Source organism: Muntiacus reevesi, chromosome 17 (genome assembly GCF_963930625.1).
Source record: "Muntiacus reevesi chromosome 17, mMunRee1.1, whole genome shotgun sequence".
NCBI classification, from domain to species: Eukaryota; Metazoa; Chordata; class Mammalia; order Artiodactyla; family Cervidae; genus Muntiacus; species Muntiacus reevesi.
Window position 1 is genome coordinate 47,687,431 of NC_089265.1, and position 17,825 is coordinate 47,705,255.

At 40.6% G+C, this 17,825-nt stretch overlaps 1 protein-coding gene across 5 annotated transcripts in view; it reads right to left on the minus strand.

Moving 5' to 3' along the window:
• Nucleotides 1-16,599, minus strand: part of TRPM6 (transient receptor potential cation channel subfamily M member 6) — a 146,985-nt gene extending 130,386 nt beyond the window's left edge. For 3 of the 5 annotated variants that reach the window (XR_010659516.1, XM_065908138.1, XM_065908141.1), the window contains exons 1-2: nucleotides 16,428-16,599; nucleotides 12,589-12,909 (exon numbers count right to left, since the gene is read on the minus strand). Coding sequence is in view for 1 of the 5 variants with exons in the window: in XM_065908140.1 (XP_065764212.1) it covers nucleotides 16,428-16,433 (6 nt within the window). In the remaining 4 variants the exon portion in view is untranslated. The remainder of the gene's footprint in view (nucleotides 1-12,588; nucleotides 12,910-16,427) is intronic. The other 2 variants (XM_065908140.1, XM_065908139.1) reach the window with 1 other exon arrangement.
• Between the last annotated feature and the right edge of the window lie 1,226 nt (nucleotides 16,600-17,825).

A 17,825-nucleotide genomic window follows, 5' to 3' on the forward strand; every position in this document is an offset into this window, starting at 1 on the left:
CCCATGAGGGTTGGAATCAACTTTTTCCAAACTCCTGTTAATGTTGATATTTTATTTTATTTTATTCTATTTATTTATTTTTTTTTAATTTTTATTTTTCAGTGGGTTTTGTCATACATTGATATGAATCAGCCATAGAGTTACACGAATTCCCCATCCCGGTCTCCCATCCTAATGTTGATATTTTAAACTATTCCCATTAATCACAAATGTTCTCTTTAAAAATATTTTTATCTGTTTATTTATTTGGCTATGTCAGGTCTTACCTGCATCATGCAGGATCTTTTGGTGTGGTGGGTGGGCTCCAGAGCTCGTGGGCTCAGTAGTTACAGCACGTGGGCTTTGCTGCCCTGTGGCATATGGGATCTTAGTTCCCCAACTAGGAATGGAACCCACATCCCCTGCATTGCAAGGCAGACTTTTAACCACTGGACTACCAGGGAAGTTCCACAAATGTTCTTAATGGTACCTATTAAACAGAATGGGCCTCCCAGGTGGTGCTAGTGGTAAAGAACCTGCCTGCCAGTGCAGGAGACATAAGAGATGTGAGTTCAATCCCTGGGTTGGGAAGATCCCCTGGAGGAGAGCATGGCAACCCACCACAGTATTCTTGCCTGGAGAATCCCATGGACAGAGGAGCCTGATGGGCTACAGTCCATAGGGTTGCAAAGAGCTGGACACGACTGAAGCAACTTAGCATGCATAAAACAGAATAGTGAATCCTTTCCAGAGGTTTTCAATTTCCTTAGCATCAGAGGAATCACTATCTATGGTAGCTATAGTCTTATGAAGTATATTTCTTCAATAATAATGCTTGAAATTACAAATGACTCCTTGATCCATGGGCTGATATATGAACTTTGTATTTGCAGGCATGAAAACAACATTAATCTTATTGTATATCTCCATCACAGCTCTTGAATGACCAGGTAGTAACACTTAGAAAATAATCTTTCTTTTCTGAGCAATAGAGGTCTCCACTGTGGGCTTAAAATATTCGGCTTAAAGACATCAGCTACATAAGCCCCTAATAAGAGAGTCAGCCTGTCCTTGGAAATTTTCTGAAGTCAGGCATTGATTTCTCCTCTCTAGCTTTGAAAGTCCTAGATGGCATCTTCTTGCAATATAAGTGTGATTTGTTCATGCTGAAAATCTCTTTTTTACTGTAGCCATTTTCATTAATTATCTTACCTTCTGGATAACTTGCTAGAGCTTCTACATCAACACTTGCGGCTTTACCTTGCACTTATGTTATGGAAATGGCTTTTTTCTTTAATCTCATTAAGCAATCTCTGCTAGCTTCAAATTTTTCTTTAGCAGCTTTCTCACTTCTCTCAGCCTTCATAGAATTAAAGAGAATTAGGCCCTTGCTCTGAATTAGGAAATTTGGGGCTCATTTTCTCTTCTATCCAGATCACTCAAAATTTACCCAGATCAGCAATAAGGCTGTTTCACTTTCTTACCATCTGTGGGTTCACTAGAGTAGCACTTTTCATTCCCTTCAAGAACATTTCCTTTGCATTCACAAGTTGGTTGACTGTTTTGTGCAAGAGACTCGGCTTTCTGGCTATATCTTTTCGACATGCCTTCTTCACTAAGCTTAATCATTTCTGGCTTTTGATCTAAAGTGAACACGTAGATGTCACTGTAGGGTCATTATGGGCCTAACTTCAATATTGTTGTATCTCAGAGTAAGAAGGCCCAATGAGAGGGATAGAGAAGGGGGAACAACCAGTAGGTAGAACAGTCAGAACACACACATTTTTTTAAGTTCACCATCTTATATGGGTATGGTTCATGGTGCCTAAAACAATTACAATAGTGACACCAAAGATCAGATCATCAAAGATCACAGATCACCATAACAAGTATGACAACAATGATAAAGTGTGGAATATTGCAGGAATTATCAAAATCTGACCCAGAGTCACACAGTGAGCAAATGCTGTTGGGAAAATTGAGCCAAGAGACTTGCTCAATGCAGGGTGATCACAAACCTTCCGTTTGGAAAATAAAAGCATTATCTATGAAGTACGATAAAGCAAAACACAAGAAAACAAGGTGTACAGCAGAAGTGATGGTGTGCCACTTTCGAGGTTAGCTTAAAAGTCTTCAGCTTTCGTTTTTAGCGAGCACTCAGCGGACTGCCGTTTCTTCACACTCACTCTGGGGGAAGCCATGTCATAAGCTGCCTGTAAGCCTCCTGTCAAGAGTCATGTACACATGACCTTCCCCAAGTCCTTAATCATCCCGTCCCCACAGCAACCATGAGCTCGTTTTCTAAGTCCATGAGTCTCTTTCTGTTTTGTAAGTTCATGTACACATTGCTATGTTTAAAATGGATACCAACAAAACCTATTGTATAGCACAAGGAACTCTGCTCAACGTGTGAGCCCAGATGGGAAAGGGGTTTGGGGGAGAATGGATACATGTATGTGTATGGCTGAGTCCCTTCACTGTTTGTCTGAAACTATCACAACATTGTTAATTGGCTATACTCCAATACAAAATGTTTTTGGTGTTAAAAAAAAAAAAAAAAGAGCCATGTGAATGTGTTTCAAAGTGGATCTTCCATGCCCAGATTCCAATAAGCATATTCCCACCGAACAGCCTGACTGCAATCTCCCTAAGAACCCTGAGATAAGATAACAGTTAAGTTGATCATGAATTCCTGACTCTGTGAAACCACAATATGATAAACTTGTCTGGCTTTAAGCAAGGCTTTGAAGCAATTTTTTTTTTTTTAATTAATGCTTTGGTGACTCAGATGGTAAAGAATCTACCTGCAATGCAGAAGACCCAGGTTTGATCCCTGGGTCAGGTGGATCTACTGGAGAAGGAAATGGCACCCCACTCCAGTATTCTTGCCTGGAGAATTCCATGGACAGAGAAGCCTAGCAGGCTGTAGTCCCAAGGGGTCGAAAAGTTTCAGACACAACTGAGTGACTAATACACTTTTTTTTTTTTTTTTTTAAATATTTATCTATTTATTTTGCTGCACTGGGTCTCAGTTATGTCCAACTCTTTGTGACCCATGGACTGCAGCCTGCCAGGCTCCTCTGTCCATGGAATTTTCCAGGCAAGAATACTGGAGTGGGGTGCCATTTCCTCCTCCAGAGGCTCTTCCTGACCCAGGAATTGAACTCACGTTTCCTGGGACTCCTACATTGACAGGTGGGTTCTTTACCACAGAGCCACCTGGGAAGCCCTTAGTTGCAGCAAGTGGGATCTTTTAGTTGTGACATTCAGGATCTTCATTCCCTGACCACAGATTGAACCCATACCCCCTGCATTAGAAGTGGGATGTCTTAACCACTGGACCACAAGGGAAGTCCCAGAGCAACATTTTTCTACACAGCAGTACTACATAACTAATTTACAATTCATTGCAATTCTTACTGCTACTGAAGCTCAATTTATCTCATCTTTCCCAGTGGAGGCCTCTTCAAATGGTCTCCTGAGTTATTTGAGATGATCCTAGTAGTCTGTAATAGCTATTTTGTTCTCTATAGGTTTTCAGGGTTTTCTTAAAATTGCCTGCTCTAACTTCCTGGTGGTCCAGTGGTTAAGACTCTGAGCTTCCAATTTCAGGGGGCCCAGGTTCTACCTCTGGTCAGGAAACCAAGATCCCACATGCCGTGTGACACAGCCAAAAAAAAAGGAAAGAAAAAAAAAGAAAAATATGGGCTAAAAAAAAATTAGCTATTTCTTCAAGAAGTCCTGGTTTATTTTATTCAGAATGATCTAGAGAAAGACCAGAATCTGGGTGCCATGGGTGCTTGGTTGCTCATTATTTCTAGATCTTTTCAGTAGAGAGATAAAATATCTTATGAGTTCATACTTAAATTTCCAATTCATATATAGGATTAAAGATTTTTATTTAACTTCTTTTATATTAAATCTGATTCTTTTCAAACTACACAAAGAATCCTGGTTCTCAAGGACAGAGGCAACAAAATTAAATAACCATTAATTAGTCATTTGGTTTAGTCTACGTAAACATACAACAGTCTCAGAAAACAATTCCAGTACTATCACTAATCATTATGACTTCTGAAGGCCATTTGAACAACTTTTGCATATGCTACCATAACTTTCTCCTTTTAAAATACTTATACCATGTCTATATTCTTTGATCAGGTCATCATTACATACACTATCCCTTCTTCTGATATTGCCATTGCACAGATGTTGTGAGTGTGTGTGTGTACTCAGTCATATATGATTCTTTGTGACCCCATGGACTGTAGTCCACAGGATCCTTTGGCCATGGAATTCTCCAGGCAAAAATACAGAAGTGGGTTGCCAGTTCATCCTCCAGGGTATCTTCCTCACCGAGGGATCAAACCCACATCTCCTTCACTGGCAGGTGGGGTCTTCACCACTCAGCCACCTGGGAAGCACTATGTTATGCATTTTCTAATTGTCCCATAGGATCAAATATCTCTTTTTTATATCTGTCTTTTTCATTTCATTCCCTTTTCTCTTTGCATTTCAGTTTTAGAAGTTTCTGTTGACATTTCTTCAAAAAAGAGTTGTTGATTTTCAATTTGTTCAGTTTTTTTCTTGGTGTGACATTGGAAGTGAAACTTCTAATCTCCTTACATGCCAAAGTAGAAACTTAGTTTATTTAGTTCTGTTGCAAATTTTCTCCATGGGTTTTTGTTGTTGTTGTTGTTTTGCTATATATTCTATATGTGGGCATTTGAGAGGGTCAAAAAACTACATAGCCACTGCAATCGTCTCAAACTCAGAAATAATGTTCAATAAAAAAAAAGTAAGAGGTATTTGATATAAAGTAATTCAATGTTACAACTTAAGCTAATTTTCTTGGTTTAAAAATGTTTTAATAAACATTTACTATAATTATAAATTGGCAAGCAGGACTTCCCTGGTAGTCTAGTGCTTAAGAACCTGCCTACCAATGCAGGGGACATAGGTTTGATCCTTGATCTGGGAAGATCACACATTCTGCAAAGCAACAAATCTCATGCACTCTCAACTAGTGAGCCCACAAGCCGCAACTACTGAAGGCCATGCACCTAGATCCCTGCTCCTCAACAAGAGAAGTCACCAGAATGAGAAGGCTATGTACAATAATGAAGAGTAGCCCTGACTCTCTGCAACTAGAGAAACTCCATACACAGCAATGAAGATCCAGCACAGCCAAAAATCAATTAAAAAGAAAAAACTTTTAATAATAAAAATAAAGGATCCAAAAAGACATTTAAAAAATTAACAAGCAAAAGAATTCCCTTAATAAATAACAGACAATATCTCAAAATCAGACAATTTATGGAAGAAAGTGAAATAAACTGAAGATATTGAAGCTCATTAATAAACAATGGAACACATATTAAAACAAAGAGATATCAGTTTTAACTGTGTTAGTCTAGCAAAAATTAGAGAACTAGATAAGAAGAAGTTCTCATTTGCTGTTCAGTCGCTCAGTCATGTCTGACTCTTTGTGACCCCATGGACTGCAGCACACCAGGCTTCCCTGCCCTTCACCATCTCCTGGAGTTTGCTCAAACTCATGTCCATCGAGTCAGTGATGCCATCCAACCATCTCATCCTCTGTCATCCCCTTCTCCTCCTGACTTCAATCTTTCCCTGCATCAGGGTCTTTTCTAATGAATTGGCCCTTCACATCAGGTGGCCAAAGTATTGGAGCTTCAGCTTCAGCATCAGGCCTTCCAATGAATATTTAGGATTGATTTCCTTTAGGATTGACTGGTTGGATCTCTGTGCAGTCTAAGAGACTCTCAAGAGTCTTCTCCAACACCACAGTTCAAATACATCAATTCTTCAGCGCTCAGCCTTCTTTATGGTCCAACTCTCACATCCATACATGACTACTGGAAAAACCACAGCTTTGACTATATGAATATTTGTTGGCAAAGTAATGTCTATGCTTTTTAATATTCTGTTTAGGTTTGTCATAGCTTTTCTTCCAAGGAGAAAGCATCTTTTAATTTCATGGCTGCAGTCACCACCTGCAGTGATTTTGGAGTCCAAGAAAATAAAGTCTGTCACTATTTCCATTGTTTCCCCATCTATTTGTCATGACATGATGGGACCGGATGCCATGATCTTAGTTTTTTGAATGTTGAGTTTTAAGCCAGGTTTTTCACTCTCCACTTTCACTTTCATCAAGAGGCTCTTCAGTTCCTCCTCACTTTCTGCCCATAAGTGTGATGTAATCTGCATAATCTGAGCTTATTGATATTGTACCTGGCAATCTGGAATCCAGCTTGTGTTTCATCCAGCCCGGCATTTCTCATGATGTACTCTGCATATGAGTTAAATAAGCAGGGTGACAATATACAGACTTGAAGTACTCCTTTCCCAATTTGGAACCAGTCAGTTGTTCCATGTCTGGTTCTAACTGTTGCTTCTTGATTTGCACACAGATTTCTCAGGAGGCAGGTAAGGTGGTCTGGTATTCCCATCTCTTGAAGAATTTTCCACTGATATGGTTCACACAGTCAAAGACTTTACGTAGTCAATAAAGCAGAAGTAGATGTTTTTCTCGAATTCTCTTGCTTTTTCTAGGATTCAACAGATGTTGGCAATTTGATCTCTCATTGCTCTGCCTTTTCTAAATCCAGCTTGAACATCTGGAAGTTTTCGATTCAAGTACTGTTGAAGTCTAGCCTGGAGAATTTTGAGTATTACTTTGCTAGCGTGTAAAATGAATGCAGTTATGTGGTAGTTTGAACATTCTTTCCCAGCAATCTTTCCCAGCTGGGAAAGCCTGAAGGCAGGAGGAGAAAGAGATGACAGAGGATGAAATGGTGAATGGCATCACTGATTCAGTGGACATGAGTTTGAGCAAGCTCTAGGAGTTGGTAATGGACAGGGAAGCGTGGCGTGCTGCAGTCCATGGGGTCGCAAAGAGTTGGACACGACTGAGTTACTGAACTGAACTGAACTTGAACATTCTTTGGCATGCCTTTCTTTGGGATTGGAATGAAAACAGACCTTTTCCAGTCCTGTGGCCACTGCTGAGCTTTCAAATTTGCTGGCATGTTGAGTGCAGCACTTTAACAGCATCATCTTTGAGGATCTGTATAGTTTCTGTGTCTTCTTGCCATCTCTTCTTGTATCTTCTGCTTCTGTTAGGTCCATGCCATTTCTGTTCTTTATGGTGCCCATCTTTGCATGAAATGTTCCCTTGGTATCTTTAATTTTTGTCAAGACATCTCTAGTCTTTCCCATTCTGTTGTTTTCCTCTATTTCTTTGCATTGTTCACTTAGGAAGGCTTTCTTCTCTCTCCTTACTATTCTTTGGAACTCTGCATTCAGTTGGGCATATCTTTCCTTTTCTCCTTTGCCTTTAGCTTCTCTTTTCTCAGTTATTTGTAAGACCTCCTCAGACAACCATTTTGCCTTTTTGGATTTCTATTTCTTGGGGATGGTTTTGATCACCACTTTCTGTACAATGTTTGAACCTCTGCTCATAGTTTTTCAGGCACTTTGTCTGTCATATCTAAGCCGTTGAATCTATTTGTCACTCCCACTGTATAAACATAAGGTATTTGATTCAGGTCATACCTAAATGGTCAAGTGGTTTTCCCTACTTTCTTCAATCAAAGTCTGAATTTTGCAATAAGGAGTTCATGATTTGAGCCACAGTCAGATCCTGGTCTTGTTTTGGTTGACTGTATTGAGCTTTTCCATCTTCGAATGCAAAGAAATAATCAATCTGATTTTGGTATTGACCATCTTGTGATGTCCATGTGTAGAGTCATCTCTTGTGTTGTTGGAAGAGGGCGTTCTCTTGGCAAAACTGTTATCCTTTGCCCTGCTTCATTCTGTACTCCAAGGCCAAACTTGCCTGTTTCTCCAGGTAACTCTTGATTTCCTACTTTTGTTTCCAGTCTACAATGAAAAGGACATCTTTTTTTGGTGTTAGTTCTAGAAGGTCTTGTAGGTCCTCACAGAACCGTTCAACTTCAGCTTCTTTGGCATAGAAGCATGGTTGGGGCATAGACTTGGATTACTGTGATATTGAATGGTTTGCCTTGAAAACGAACAGAGATCATTCTGTTGCTTTTGAGATTGCACCCAAGTACCAATTTATAGAAACCCTGACACAGAGCCTGGAAAGGTTCCCACAGGCAGATTTCTTTTTTTTTTTTTTTTTTTTTTTAAGTGAAAGAGGCTTTATTTGGGAAGGGAGGGGGCTGAGAAGAGGGGACATGTATATAAACTAATGTCACCATTCTGCAGTAAAATTTAGTACTTCTTAGTCAAATTAAATAATGCATACTCTGTGATCCAGAAATGCCATTCCTGGAGATATAACCCAAATAAACTCTCACACTAGATGTATGAAGAAACAATATGAGGTTTTGATATGCTTTCTATCACTGGAGGTGTAAATAGGTAAAATGTGGTGAATTCATAATGATGCCTCATGTAGAAACAACAGATCTATATGATAGCAATTATGTACAGATCTTTAAAACTTTACCACTTAGTGAAAAAAGAACACAAACTGAGATCCATTAGGCATTACAGAATATATGTTTTAAACATGTACTAAAAAACAAAAAATACACAGTTTACAAAAACTGATATAAAAAGAGAACACACATTAACTGAATTAGAATGGCTGCCATAGAGTAAAGATAATAGGAATAGAGATAAAGAGGGACACAGAAATAAACAGATTTTTTTTAAAAAAAAGAGCATGATCTTATAGATTATGATAAAGTACCCTAAACTGAGAAGTATATAAGCTTATTTTTCCACATCTGAATTTCTACTATAATGTTTTAAAGTAAATTTAAATATTTCCCTCAAAACCTGTACTTTTTGAGAATACTTCAAACCACAAAGTACTATTTATTTTCCCTGTGCTATTAGCATCTCCTCTTGTTATTATCCATTCTTTGACCCTTTTTTAGCAGTATATATAACCTCATAACTTTTTATTCATCTGACTCATTCATTTATTTACTCAGTAAGTATTTACGTGTCTACTTAAATATCAAGTGTGCATAACGTATTGCTGGGCACTAAGAAGACATGTGGGAAACATTTTATGACCACTTTTTCCAGGAACCTTCATTCTCATGATGGATGTAAAGCATTAACCCACAAAACAGCTCGAAAGGGTCCTAGGCAGTATGATTTTGTGTCTGAAGATGAGAAGTGGATGTTAGCATGGAGGGTCTGGAGAAGACATGCAGTGAGGGCTGGAGTAGGTGGGAGAATACGTCAAGTCTGCCTGCGGGACCTCCCTGGCGCTCAGGTAGTTAAGACTCACACTCCCACTGCAGGAGGCATGGGTTCTGTCCCTGGTGGGGGAAGTAAGATCCTGCATGCCATGTGGTGAGGCCAAAAAGAAAAAAAGAAGAGTCTAGGTGTATTTTACTTCTGATATAATGAGTAGGAGGCAGAGAGAAAGAAAAGGGCATCCCAAGTGGGGACATGTCTTTTTACAAAGCACAAAGTCAAGACTGAATAAAGCATAATCAGAAAGCATAAAACTCGATGGTGGGAACTGAGGTAAGGAATTAAGGGCAATATGGTTAAACCAGGGGCTTCCCTGGTAGCTCAGCTGGTAAAGAATCTGCCTACGAGGTAGGAGACCCCAGTTCAAATCCTGGGCCAGGAAGATCCGCTGGAGAAGGGGTAGGCCACCACTCCAGCATTGTTGGGTTTCCCTGGTGACTCAGCTGGTAAAGAACCCACCTGCAATGCAGGAGACCTGGGTTTGATCCTGGGTTGGGAAGATTCCCCTGGAGAAGGGAACGGCAACCCAGTCCAATATTCTGGCCTGGAGAATCCCATGGACTGTATAATCCATGGGGTCGCAAAGTGTCAGACACATCGCTTCTCGGCCTTTTGGCTAAGATCAAGTGTAGCAAAGTGTCAGACATGACTGAGTGACTTTCACTTTCACTATTAAACCAACAGAGAACAAACTGTAGATGACTTCAAGGTCTCACCAAGTAATCTTGATTTTATCCTGTAGGCAACAGGAAGCTTCTGTAGGGTTTTGGTTTGGGAACTGAATAGATTTTTCTGTGTTATATTATCACATCAAATCTGTCAGCAAATGCTGCTCAGGATCACAGTTCTCTTTCTCTCCAGTCCCACAGTGATAGACCTCGCCCAAGATGGGTTCAGTGAACTCTCACTATAAGCCCTCCCTCCTCCCTGCTCCTTCCCCTCCCCAATTTGCAGCCTTTTGTCCTTTCACTTCTTCCACCTCTTCAGCTTCATAACTTGACCTCATTCTATCAGTTTGGGTTAACTATGTTTCTCTGGCATCCTATGTTTACCTCTACCACATTAATTGATCATTATTTTAATCATCAAAACTTTACTGACCCCTCTACTGTCTACTAGGCTGAGACCATGATGATGAGTAAAAACAGAAGCAAAACCTGCCCTCATGTAACCTAGAAGCAAAGAGAAAATATATCTTATTTTGGAATCCTATTTTTCACTGTAGAATTTATTGCACTGCATTTCAACTGAGTTCAGAAAGTCAGGCACCTTGTAGATGCTCAGTAAATGTTAACTGAATGAATGAATGGAGGGTTTTTTTTAATTGTTTTTTGTTTTTTTTATTTATTTTTATTAGTTGGAGGCTAATTACTTTACAATATTGTAGTGAGTTTTGTCATACATTGACATGAATCAGCCATGGATTTACATGTATTCCCCATCCCGATCCCCCCTCCCACCTCCCTCTCCACCCAGTTCCTCTGGGTCTTCCCAGTGCAACAGGCCCGAGCACTTGTCTCATGCATCCAACCTGGGCTGGTGATCTATTTCACTATAGATAATATACATGTTTTGATACTGTTCTTTCGAAACATCCTACCCTCGCCTTCTCCCACAGAGTCTAAAAGTCTGTTCTGTACATCTGTGTCTCTTTTTCTGTTTTGCATATAGGGTTATCATTACCATCTTTCTAAATTCCATATATATGTGTTAGTATGCTGTAATGTTCTTTATCTTTCTGGCTTACTTCACTCTGTATAATGGGCTCCAGTTTCATCCATCTCATTAGAACTGATTCAAATGAGTTCTTTTTAACAGCTGAGTAATATTCCATGGTGTATATGTACCACGGCTTCCTTATCCATTCATCTGCTGATGGGCATCTAGGTTGCTTCCATGTCCTGGCTATTATAAACAGTGCTGCGATGAACATTGAGGTGCACGTGTCTCTTTCAGATCTGGTTTCCTCGGTGTGTATGCCCAGAAGTGGGATTGCTGGGTCATATGGCAGTTCTATTTTCAGTTTTTAAAGAAATCTCCACACTCTTCTCCATAGTGGCTGTACTAGTTTGCATTGCCACCAACAGTGTAAGAGGGTTCCCTTTTCTCCACACCCTCTTCAGCATTTATTGCTTGTAGACTTTTGGATAGCAGCCATCCTGACTGGCGTGTAAAGAAGGATCCTACTCACACAGCCACAAGCATTATCAGTCCTAGACTGCTAATGGCAATCTGATCCAGTCTCAGAACTGCTTATCACCTGAAAACATAAACTCTAGGTCAAACTCTAGGTCAGACTTTTTCTGTAAAGTGCTGGCTAGACTTTATAAGTCATATGGTATCTGTCACAACTACTCAGGTCTGCCATGGTAGTACAAAAGCAGCCATAGATAATATGAAAACAAATGTGGCTGTGTTCCAAGAAAATATTATTTATAAAAACAGGTGGTGGACTGGACTTGGCACATAGGTGCTTGTTTCCCAACCTGTGCTGTAGATGAGGCCACGTCTGTCCATTTCTCAGTACTGCCTTCATGCCTGGTCTATACTTTATTCTTTAGTCAGGTAAATTTACTTGCTACACCCAACAGCTGAGTTCCCCTTTAAACTCATGCCTGACATCTGCAATTTGTCACAGATTGTGGTATTGTGAAAGAGTATATAATCTGGAGCCCAAAAGACCTGTTTTACTTACTGGTTGACCTTTTGCCAAGTTACTTTGCATTACTGAACCTTTATTTCCTCACTGTACATTGAGTTTCGCTTTTTTAAATCTTGACTAAGAAGATAAGTGAGAAATGTATACTGAGAGTTGAACATGATGCAGACACACAGTAAACAGTTTACAAATATCCCCACACACACCTTTGCCCGGTCATGTTCTTTTCCTCTTTTAAATCATTATCAGGTATTTATGGAGGATCTATTATATCCAAGGTACAGTTTCAGGTACCTTTAAAACCATACTAAATCTTCCATGATATCTCCCTTGACCACTGGGTCTCCAACTTGCATTTAATACGATACACCTGAGAGCCTAAAAGTGCTGATGCTTTATAAGGATGTTTTATAAGGAACGGCCTGAGCATCAGAACTACCCCCAGATAATTTCAATATAGAGCAAATTTCAGGGTCACTGTTCTAGATGGGACTCTGGGTTCCAACAACTCAGAAGCCCTCTTCTTCTGTCTTCCCAGCTGCTCTCTCTTTAATAGTTAGTACCTATATGCACATCCTTATAGAGTTAGAGTTGACTGAGTTCTCCCAGCCATTATTTACTCATATTTGGATATATTTATGTTAAGGAGAATGGAAAAAAAGAGAATGAAGTAATCCTCTTACCTTGCATTTGACATTTGTTGTGTAATTTTCAAGTAGCTATTCCCCTTTCTTGTGGCAACAATCTTGATTTTTATTAGGGGATTCTCCTTTCCCCATCTTCAGTTCAGTTGTCCTGCTTGAGGCTTTACCCCTGGACCCTAGAAGCTCATGAAACCAGTACAGTAACTCTCCTGGCTACCGTCACTCTTGGCCCACTCTGAGGAACTTTCATGTTTTCCAGGATTGCTGAAAGACACTTACTTTTTTCCCATTGGATTGGAATCTGAGACAAAATGGTTCTTGGAGATTCTGGCAGCTATTCTATAACCTCAAAGAGAAAGCCTAAGAACAAAATAAGAGAAAGAGAGACAAGACATCGCTTTTTGCCATAGTGTCTAGCTGTTTCTCAAATCAGGTGCATCAGTAAACTGCTGTATGAGCCAACAAACTCCCTTTTGCTTCTGCTTCTGCCAATTTTAGTCAGGTTTTCTGTCACTGACAACCAGAAGAATCCCAAACTGATACAGCCTTTACTCATCTCCCTCAGAACCCAATTTATCACCCATATTCACAGAAATTACATGCCAGAGTCAATTACCAATCATTCATTCAACAAATGTACTAAATGTCTATGGAATACAATGTTCAGCCTAGGAGGAGGGAGGCGGGATGACAGCAATATGCCATGATTAAGAACTGCAGGAGAACAAGATGGTGGAGGAGCAGGTGGACGTGGAGTACATCTCTACCCATGGATACATCAGGAATACACTACCCATGGATACATCAGGAATACACCTTCAGCCACAGAAGCGCATGCAGAACACCATCTGAGAGTGGACAGGAGTACCTGACCAGCAGAAAAGAATATACAGAACCACGCAAAACTTGGTAAGATGAAGGACCTAGGGGGGAAAACAGGAGTGTTCATAGGACTGGACCTGCCCTTGGCCAGTGGGGGAACTGAAGCAGGGATCCAATCCCCACATCAGGGCAATTGTCTGAGTCAGAGGAGAAACATTTAAGGCTGAGAGTGAAACAAGTGATCCGTGGCAGCCTAAATGGAATGAGAATCAGACAGTCCTTGCCACATCCATACATACCCCGGACATGAAAGCTGGAGACATGCCCCTGGAGGGCACAGTGGCTGGGAGCTGGAGTTTAGGGATTGTGGAGAAATCCCAGGGCAAGAGCTGCTGTTGACTGCAGAGAGACAGGTTGAGGGGATTTGAGGGAGGAGATTGTGGTGGGAAACGCAAGTGAAGGAAAGCCAGGCAGCCATGGAAGCAGGGTGATACTGCTGAGTCACAGGTAGGGGGTGGAGCAGTCACCATAGTCTCTCTCTTCCCACATGCCAGTATCAGTCAGCTGAACAATAGAGAGGCTGACCCATCAAATGCCTGACGCACTGAACTACAGACTAGGACCCCACCCAGGGTGCCCTTTTAGGTAGGACACCAGCCAGGGGGCCCCCTCTAGTGCCTGAAGCGCCGAACAACAGCAAAGGACCCCAGGCGAGGAAACCCTCTAAATGCCTGAATGGGCGGAGCTACGGAGAAAGGCCAGAGAGACCGTCTGATCGCCAGCTACAAGAGGCTCAAAAAAAGACTCTGAGAGGGCCATGACTCCTGCAGCGGAGGCAGTCCGTGCCCCCGCACACTGGCGCCGCCAGGGTCCCCGCAAGCCAAGCAGCTGCGCCACCGTCATACTCAACTCTTACTGGGGCAGAGCTGCCACAGGCGAAAAAAGTCTTGCGTCTGTGCACCCAGGGTCGCTTCCCTTTGCGTCAGACTCTTTGCAACCCTGTAGACAGTGGCTGGCCAGGCTTCTGTCAGGAAGTGGGGTTCTCCAGGCAAGAATACTGGAGCGTATTGGCCAATACTGGCTGCCATACCCTTCTCAAGCACTATATTTCCTGCTGCCCTAACCGCCAACTTCTCTGAGTACCTGGTGCTGCCAGAACCCCTGTGACCCAAGCAGTTGCACCACCTCCAACATGACCCTCACAGGGGCAAACCCAAGCCCTCCAGGGCAGCCTCAGGAGTAAACCCCAACAGATGACCCACATGTAGAGGTGGGAATAAAACCACAATTGAAACCCAGGGGCAGAGTGGCGAAGGAAGACCCAAAACCTTCCCACAAGCTGTACAAGCTGCAGATTAAATCCACACGATCAACTAGGCAGACTCTGTGTCTATGGAATATATAAAAGGTCACTGAGAGCTCCCACAAAAGAAAACGCCCTAGTTGTGACAGCTGTGGACACTGGAGGCAGGAACACACAGGGGTGACACCAGATTAGAACCTGAGCTGCCCCCACAGCAAGGCCAGAGACCAGCAGAGTGTTGGAGGGCTTCCCAGGGAGGCGAGGTGGGCTGTGACTCCCAGCGAGGGAAGGACTCTGACAGCAGGGACTCAAGAAAAACATTTATTATTCCTATGTTTTCACTTGTTCTGTAGATTCTTTTGGATTTTTTTTTCTTTTCCTTTCTTCCCTGACCCCCTGCCATTGTAGCTGTCTATTTTATTGGCACTAAGAAACCCAATTAAGCTTTTGAGCTTTTTTTTCTCAGTCACACTTTTTATTGTTGTTATAAACCTCTGCTTCTACATTGGGCTTTTGCAGTTCTGTGGATTTTTCCTTTTTTTTCCCCTAATTTTAATTTTTAATTTTTTAAACCTTATATAGTCAAGAAATACAAGAGAAGAAAAAAGATCTACAAAATCAACCCCAAACAGTTACGAACTGGATAAAATTTGTGGAAAGAATACTCAGCAGCAATGCCACCCTACTGTGTGTGAAGCCCTGTGTTGGATATTGAGGACAGAAAGGCTCATAAGGCAGGAATGATGCACTGTTGCTGTAAAAAATAGGTGGCATTTTCCATAATTTTTCCAACACTCAGAAGAAAAGTATTAACGTTCTCCAACATGGAAAGGTTTGGTTTATAGTGGGAAAGAGGCAAATTAAATTCCTTTCAGATAAAGACCCTTTTCTACTTCCTTTTAAATTCATCACTGATTTATTGAGTACTGAATAAAGTTTTAGACAAGTGACTAGAAGATATATTCTGGTATCCATTAATGTAAGTGCAGACTTAAAACTAGACAAATAATCAATAGCTAATCCCACAAAGTCTTCTATGTGCCCAGGACTGTTCTGGGCCTCAAAAGAGAAATTCTGGATTTTTTTTTTTTTTTAAATAAAAGGTCACCACAATTGAAATGTGAAAGGAAAGTCAGTATTCTTCTAATGAAAGTACTTCTGTTATACCCAAATATCATTCTTTATTTTTCCAGAAAAACAATAGTTGAAATATCTGTTTAGGTTTCATTTATAAAACTGTTATGACTAACTTCAAATTGATTTCAAGAAACAAGAAAATAAAATCATCTTGCTAAATAAAAACACACAGCCATAAAATAAGTTTCTGCCAGAGTATCTCACATTTGAAGTCTCCCCCGAGATGTTCCATTCAGTTCCTGCTTTGACTAGTTCCAATAATCAAAATTATTTATCTTTTTGATCACTTAAAACTGTCTCCAGCCTACTTACTAAACAGTTCAACATTCCATCAATGTAGAAAGACATTTTAATTACAGTTCAATTAACCAAATAAACTGCATAGTTAATAGACAATTATTTTTAGGAGGAAAATGAAACAATTTTATTTGGCATGAATGCCTAATTGTGTGTTTTAAATTCTTGGTTTTGGCCTGTGATCACTTAAAAACAATGACCAAACACATTTAAATGGTTGACTATAAATGCAAGATTATGCCTTTTGCATTTTATAGTATATAAAATCTAGCCTATGAGATAATAAACTCAAGAGCAACAAAGAGGTCCAGTCACTTACCCTCATAACCACGGCCAGGATAAATTTCACTCAACCTTCAGCCATTGAATTTTATCCTGAGGTTTCCATCTACCACACAATCAGATAAACCCCAGTTTGTGGGAGCAAGTAATGGAAACTGTGATGTAAAAAGAGTTGCCAAACAAATTTCCATGTGCTTAACCTGAAAGGGAGAAATTCCAACGTGAGCTGAGGAAAAAGTTTTCAGCTGCTTTTAAACCCAAGGGGCTGATTTCACTTTTAGCAGGAACTTGTGACTAAGATTGCCTGGGAATCGGGAAAATGATTAACACTCTTGTTGTCGTCATCTGCTTGAGCTCTCCAGCTGTAGGAAATTGGCTAAGGGAACCTTATCAATCCTGGACATGTGTGTAGTGAATACACTGTCCTTCTGAGCCAGCATTTAGTTACTTATTTAAATAAAAATGTATTTAGAACCTCTACCAACTTTGTTAGTGGTTATTTTATTAAAACTATGATTATAAAAGGCTTTTTCTTACTTTTAATTTCTTTATCACCCCCTTAAAAGAAAGATCCATTTTCTTCAAATTCCAAGGTTTGGGGACTTCCCTAATGATCCAGTGGTTAAGACATTGCACTTCCACCGCAGAGGCCACAGGTTTGAGCCCTGGTCGGGTAACTAATATCCCATGTGGCACGTGATGTGGCAAAAAAAAAAAAGAATAAAAATCCAAAATTTTATAAGTAATATTAGCAATACCTTTCAGAGAAGGCAATGGCACCCCACTCCAGTACTCTTGCCTGGAAAATCCCATGGATGGAGGAGCCTGGTAGGCTGCAGTCCATGGGGTCGCTGAGTCAGACACGACTAAGTGACTTCACTTTCACTTTTCTCTTTCATGCATTGGAGAAGGAAATGGCAACCCACTCCAGTGTTTTTGCCTGGAGAATCCCAGGGACGGGGTAGCCTGGTGGGCTGCTGTCTATGGGGTCGCGCAGAGCCGGACACGACTGAAGTGACTTAGCTTAGCTTAGCTTAGCTTAGCATAGCAATACCTTTGTGTTCTCTCAGGTTTGTTTCTCTTCCAAGCCATGCTTGTGTCTAAAGCTTCAGTGTCCTTTTGAACTGCCAGTTCTCAACTCTTCTGGAAACCAGGGGCATGGAAAAATGGGGAAGAACTAATTAATAGGTAGGTGTACATAATTTGGAAGCATTAGATAGGCATCAAAGGATTTTTTTTTCTTTAAAATGATTGTCATGAATAGCATTACTACCTAATCTGTCCTTCATAAATACTTGTAAAAGAAAAAAGAAAACTCACCTATATATGAGGAAGAAATGGCAGATATTTATTTAGACAAACTTCGGTGCACTATTTGTGAATAGGAGCCTAAGATGATAACACAGATGCACGGTTTCCCTTAGTAGGGCTTTCA